General features: G+C 38.3%; 1 protein-coding gene across 1 annotated transcript; it reads right to left on the bottom strand.

Moving 5' to 3' along the window:
* Nucleotides 1-5,431: 5,431 nt before the first annotated feature.
* On the bottom strand, nucleotides 5,432-6,334 carry LOC109211691. The gene is made up of 2 exons (XM_019375257.1): nucleotides 5,751-6,334; nucleotides 5,432-5,636 (listed from the first exon to the last, which is right to left on the bottom strand). Exons 1-2 carry the CDS (start codon nucleotides 6,332-6,334, stop codon nucleotides 5,432-5,434), a joined length of 789 nt encoding a protein of 262 aa, XP_019230802.1.
* Between the last annotated feature and the right edge of the window lie 709 nt (nucleotides 6,335-7,043).

The following is a 7,043-nucleotide window of genomic DNA, read 5'->3' as shown; positions in this document are numbered from 1 at the left end:
TCGACTTAGAAATTGAAGGTTTCTCAACATTTAGTGCCACAACTGGAGCTTGTTGTTTGATAATAGATTCTGCCGCTTGCAGCTCATTCAACAATTTCGCTAGTGACAAATCCATTTTGTTCATATTATAGGTCAAGCGAAACTGTTGAAAACTGTCAGGCAGAGTCTGCAGGACCATCTCAACTTGAGACTCCTTATCAATCACAGCTCCAAGGACCTCCAGTTCATTCAGAAGACTCATCATCTTCAGAACATGGTCCCTGACCGATGATCCTTCAGCCATTTTCGTGTTCAAAAGGGCTTTCATGGCTGTCTGCTTAGCTGCGCGATTTTGCTCACCGAACATCTCTTTGAGACTTTCGAGCATATCATAAGCAGACCCCATGGACTGATGCTGATGTTGCAAAACATTCGCCATAGAGGCAAGAATGTAACATCGCGCCATCTCATCAGCCTTAACCCATTTGTCATAGGCCTTAACCTGATCATCCGTAGCATTTTCAGGTTTTTCTGGGCACTCCTCAGAGATTACAAATTTGTAACCTTCAGCAGTTAGGACAATATCAAGGTTCCTTTTCCAGTCAACATAATTTGGTCCTTCTAGCTTGTTTTGGTTCAAAATTGAGGTAAGTGGGTTGAATGAAGACATGGTTAATCTGGGAGATATTCACATTAAATAGATCATTAGTTATATATTAAGAATGATTAAATTCAAAATTACACATTACACATATAACCATGCTCTGTGAACAGTTCGATTCATTAGGGAAACTTAACTATTCATACAAAATACATGAGTGATGTCAGATATTAACCCCAAAAATTTAAACAGGACCAACTCAGATGGAGAGTAAACTGTTAATTTAAGATAGGTAAATATCACTTTTTATAAAACTCTAGTTTCATTCAATCAATATGTAACTCAGTTGGAGAGTTAATACAAGTAATGAAATAACTAGAGGCTAAAGAAGAACACAATAATCATCTATAATGAATTTATCCGATGTGGAAGAAGACCTATGTCAACATATAAATTCATTATATTACGGTAAAACCCATTTAATTTAGGGTTTAGGACCTAAAAATCGTGTGTTTTGCAATTTTTGGCTCTGAAGGTTGCATGTACTGCCGCGGTCCTACCGCGGTTACGCCAGGACCGCGGCTAGAGTGACCTTCAGAATCAGAGGCAGTGTTCTGCCGCGGTCCTACCGCGGTTACGCCCGGACCGCGGCGATACAAGATGTGATTTCAGAAAACGTGTTTTGACAGGAAATCCAAAAATTCTGTATATTAATCCAAAATTACAGAATATCATACAAAACATTCATGTTTTTAACATAGAATAATTATCCGAAACATGTATCAATGAATAACACGTTTTAATTTTTTTCTATGTATGCTGTATTACATTATCTAGTTAGATGTGAGACGGCGTTTGATACCAATTGTTAGAACATGCGCAGCGGAAGCAAGCATACAATCAGGCATCAATTACATGTAAACTAGACAACGCAATAATAACGAGATCAGGAACACTAACCTCTTGAAATGGTTGCACAAATTCTCCAAGCAACAAGAATCCAGGGCTGTAGTCTTCTGCTATATGCCTAGTAAAACCTTGAACACTTTTGCTTTTGGGTGGGCAAGAACAATACAACTCTAGGGTAGTTAACAGGAGAAACCTGTCTCCTTTTTATACACGAAATTAAGCCCTAAAAATAGGCTCAAAAACGTGTGGAGTAGGATTCCATAAGTAGAATCCTACTCCAACTCAAAAAGGTAACTTTTCTCCCAAGCTACTTTTTACCCAAGTTTGTCCAGGTTATTACTAGGTATAGCAGAGACCACAGAAATAATAAGAGGCTACTAATTATAGTACTAATTCGAAGTAGGCAAGAATTAGATCCTACTATAATTAATTGCAATTTATTCCACTAAAAAACTGCAATTGAACTCCTCAATATGAATTTCAAAAATTCATCAACACTTATTTTAACTCCCCATGTTAAGATTGCAAATACCAGTTAATTAAATTAAATCACTGAAAATTTAATTCAATCAACTAATTAAATCCTTTATAATTCCGCTTAAACTATCTCATGTGACGGATACAAAATTCACCGGCCGGGGTTTCACATGAAGACTTATAAGCTTATATAAAGGGGTATTATCAAACCCAAAAACCAAGTCATGGATTCTATCAACTAATTATTATTCACAAATGTTATTTGTTATTGTCCAATTTATTAGACATATACTAACTCTAAATAGAGTCGTACCTTTTGATAAATCAAAACAATAAACAAATTACATTGATCATAATAATTATATCAAGATTAGGAGTATAAGCTCATTAATGAATTAGAGAAGTGTTTTATATGTATTCAGTACAAAAACACTTTTTCTCTACTTGGTCCGTTCAATATATACTGAGTATACTAGCACAAGAAGTTGGAGTAGACTTACTCCCATAATCAAGACAAATTATACAATAATCTTGTGCTACAATCATCAAGATATTTTGTCCGATAATATCTTCGATCGTGAACATAGTTTATTAATTATGAGAACCAACAATTTAATCTTCTGTGTATGAGCTAAGACTCCATACACTAAATTGTCTACTACATAATCAAAAGGACACACATGTTACAAATGATCTATTTAAAATAGTGCTTTATTGAATTGAATAAATTAAATAAACAACTGTTTCATAAAAAACAAAATATAATACTATGTCTAAACCGCATGGTTAATAGTATATCCCAACAATATCGATCAAGGTAGAATATATGGTATAAGAAACCAAGTTTACATCTTTGAGAAATGGAATAATTTCGAATAATATTAAATAGAGTATTAGGTAATTGGGGTTTTGGACACATGCATAACTTTATTATTCCATGTAAATATATTCTTTGGAAATTGAAATGCAAGAATATAATTTATAAGAAATAAGATACGCTAATGATTACGAAGAAACAATTTATCATTCTTGGGAGATCGAAGAGGCTTCCCATGTTTGAGCTTGTATTTTTTTCCACAAAATCTATTTTATACATTAAATGCATATTTTAACTTTTATCATATTTGTACCGAACGAATAGGAATACACGTGCAATGCACGTGTCAAGAAACTAGTATAATAATTAGTGTTTGGACAGCTTTTAAAAATACTTTTAAGTGTGGTTTTTCTCAAAGGTACTTTTTAAAAAAGTACTTTTGTGGAGAAACTATTTATTTTACTTTTCAAAAACCGTTTCAACTCAAAAATACTTTTTTCCTTCTAAAAACTTGGCAAACATCTTAAATTCAATAAAAGTATTTTTGGCCAAAGAAAACTTGACCAAGCAACCTATAAATAAGTATTAATTTATATCGCAATGTTTGAGTAAATGCGAAATGAAACACTCATAGATAAGGGAGTTCAAAAATTACTGTAGTAGACAAGAAAATTCAAAAATTAGTTCAGTAGACAAGGAAATTCACAAATTACTTTAAGTCATATGCTTAAATTCAAAATGTAATATTATAGTAGTATTTTTTTCTAAAATTCTTTTATATAAATTTCTGATTCAACCATTCAACTGGTATAATTTCACATGTTTCTATGTATTATACTCCCTCCGTCTCATATTATGTGTCATAATTTTCTTGCATACGTTCCTTAAGAAAAATTAATTAGGATGAAATTTTGACTACTTTACCCTTATTCATGTCTTAATATTTAATCCTTCTTCATTGGTATTTGAACAAAGTTGTTCATAATTGAGGTGTTTGTAGTCTTCAAGGATAATTATTACTAAAGGTAAAAAAAGAAAAAAATGGTTAATTTTCTCTTGAAAATAATTTGAGATAATTATTTTTAATAATCACGACTGATAATATGAGACGGAGGGAGTATTGGATTTGCTAAAAATGTTTTTGAAGTATAATTTAACATGTAAAAAGGGTAATATTCATATTTTTCATTAGTCGTAAACTTGTGCTTTTTAAAATCAATAAAATGGACGAGAGGTTGACCTCATCTATGATTTTTTGATCAAATTCTCTGGTCAAACCAACCACTACACTACAAAAAGACAGAGAGAGAGAGAGGGGAAAAGGTAAAGGGGTGAGATTTAATCAATTATGAATCATAGCAATACTTGAACGGCTGAGATCAATACATCCCAACAAAAACGGGCAGCGGACCCGCTTTTCTTTCTACCCTTTTTCGGGTCAACCGGCGGCTTCACAAACGGGGGAGTTTCCCAAGTTTGGAATTTGGAACTTCATTACTCAATTTTCAATTTATATGTCATATTTTTAGTATACTCGTAATGAAATTTTATAATCAACAAAATTCTATAACTTGCTTTAGACCTTAAATTTCAAGAAAAAAAAAAGAGAAGCTAAATTTCATACATAATCAAATAACACCACATAAATTCTAGGGAAAATGATCATTATTACCCTCTGTTATACTATCCATATAAAAGTACCTCTGCCGATTCTAAATAGTTCAAATATACCACTCTCCGTTAAGTCTGTCCAAGGTGGACTCCTAATCTTATGTGGCATTAATGTTTTGATAAAGTGGACACCACATGGCATGCCACCTCATCTTTCCCAACCCATTTTATTCCCCCCCCCCCCCTACTCCACTTCTTCTTCTTCCACTTGCGATTCACGATACTGAAGAAGTACGACGTTTCTTTGCACATAGATCTTTTCTAACTTTAAGTGGGAACGAGTCTTTTAGGCATGCTTTGTTCAGACCTGTGAAATCCACGCACATCCGCCACTTACCGTTCTTCTTTTTCACCATGACCACATTGGCGACCCACTGAGGGTACTTCGATTCTCTGATAGAACCGTTCACTAACAATTTCTCGACCTCTTCATGAACCGCGTCATTTATTGCAGAGTTGAACTTTCGTCTAATTTGCCTTACCGGGGGGTAAAATGGGTTGACGTTCAACTTGTGGGTTGCTATCTCCTTTGGGATACCTGGCATGTCTGCATGGGAAAAAGCAAATAAGGCTACGTCACTTTTTTAGAATTGGTGAAATTTACCTGGATCTTGGAGTTTATGGCCGATGAAAGCTTTCTTGTTGTGGTCGTCGTCATCTAACTGAACGGGGTCGAGGTCCTCTACGGTTGACCCTGTGGCTTCTCTGATTTCAGGGTCGCTGATGACGTCTTCCCTTTCATCTCCATCTGACCCCGACTTTGTTAATTGCTATGCTTTCTCGACTTTTCCTTTCAAGTGTTGGGTGTATGTGCAGTCTTGGGCGATGCGGTAGCATTCTCGGGCTGTGCGTTGCTCTCCCCGGATGCAGAATACTCCCGAGGGGGTGGGAAATTTAATGACTTGGTACAAACTGGAGTGGACGACTTTCATAGCGTGTGTCCATGGTCGGCCTAAGATGGCATTGTACGTCGTATCCTAGTCCATGATGTGGAACGTGGTCTCCAAGGTGACGCCGCCGACCAGGACGACCAGTGTGATCTCTCCAGATGTCCGCTTAACTGCATTGTTAAGACCTGTTAGCGTGATGCAGCGTGGCACTATCTTGTCCTCGAGCTTCATTTGGGTGAGAACTCGAGGATGGATGATGCACGTGCCACTTCCATCATCGACCATAATACGTCTTACATCAGTATCAAAAATACGCAAAGTAATGACAAGGGCGTCATAGTGAGGAAAGACCAAACTGTGGGTATCTGACTTATCAAAGACGATACTTTCTTCGAGTTCATCATACCGTTCGTGGGTGATTGACCGCTTGAGTTTATGGGTGGTGGTGAACTTCACGTTGTTGATGGATGCATCGTCGCTTCCTCCGATGATCATTTGAATGGTCCGACCTGGGGAAGGTGGTTTGGGCGGCCCCTGGTGTCGTTCTCGCCCTCGGGCAAAGTTGGCCCTCCCACAATCGCTCATCAGATCTTTTAGGTGCCCTTGGTGAAGCATGTTCACGACCTCCTGTCTAAGGGCGATGCAGTCCTCGGTCTTATGACCTCGTTCCTGGTGGAATTCGCAGAGGGCATTTGACTTTCTGGTGCTCGGGTCTGACCGAATCTTCTGTGGCCATTTTACCTTTGGGCCGAGCTTTTTCAGTGCGTAGACTATTCCCGAGGTGGAAACACAAAAATTGTGAGTTGATAATAAGGGGGGCATACTTCTTTCATTTCTGTGGGTTTCCGTTCGCGGCCTGGATGGACCTTCATCGTGGTGTGGGGGCGGTATGAGTGTGCTTCTGACATAAGGCTGATGTCTTTCTCGATTAGTCCAGAATCCTGCTAGATCCCTCCTGCAGTCATTTCTCCGATCTTTCCCAGACTCCATTTGGGTCGAGGTCAAGCATTTGGTAGGTCCGTTGAGATCATCCTCGTCGGCTCTTACTTAGGCACAGTAGGCGATGTGTATCTCGTCCCAAGTGGTGGGAGGGTATTTCATGAGTCGACTCAGCAATTTTTTGGTCGCCCGCGACCCACTTCTACTTAGCCCATTCTGGAATGCGGCTACCGCCATTCCTTCAGATACATTCGGAAAGGTAATTCTTACACGATTGAACCGTGCGAGGAAGTCCCTGAGCCCTTCACCAAGCGATTATTTAATGGCAAATATGCCGTTCACCCTCGCCTCTGCTTTTTTGTCCCCAACATGGGCGGTGACGAACTTGTAGGCCATTTCCTCGAACGTTTCTATGGAGCGCGCAGGTAACTGCGAGTACCAAGTCAGGGCCCCGCCGGTTAGGGTCTCTCCAAACTTCTTCAGCAATATGGATGATACTTGTTCTTTTGCGAGGTCGTTGCCTTTCACTGCAGTAACATAGTGGGTCACATGATCCTCCGGGTCTGTCGTGCCGTCATATATTTTCAAGTATGGCGGCATTTTGAAAATTTTCGGTATGGCATGTGGTGCAGCCTCGTCGCTATATGGTTGCTCAATAAACCAATCGCCGTCTCTTATTGGCAGAAGTTTTGGGGCACCTGGTATTTTGTCTATCCTTTCTTGGTGCTCTTTCATTTGGCTACGAAACATTTTGTTCTCG

Source organism: Nicotiana attenuata, unplaced genomic scaffold, assembly GCF_001879085.1.
Source record: "Nicotiana attenuata strain UT unplaced genomic scaffold, NIATTr2, whole genome shotgun sequence".
Lineage (NCBI taxonomy): Eukaryota > Viridiplantae > Streptophyta > Magnoliopsida > Solanales > Solanaceae > Nicotiana > Nicotiana attenuata.
Note: the sequence above shows the minus strand (reverse complement) of the source record. Positions and strands in the feature narration are given on the sequence as shown.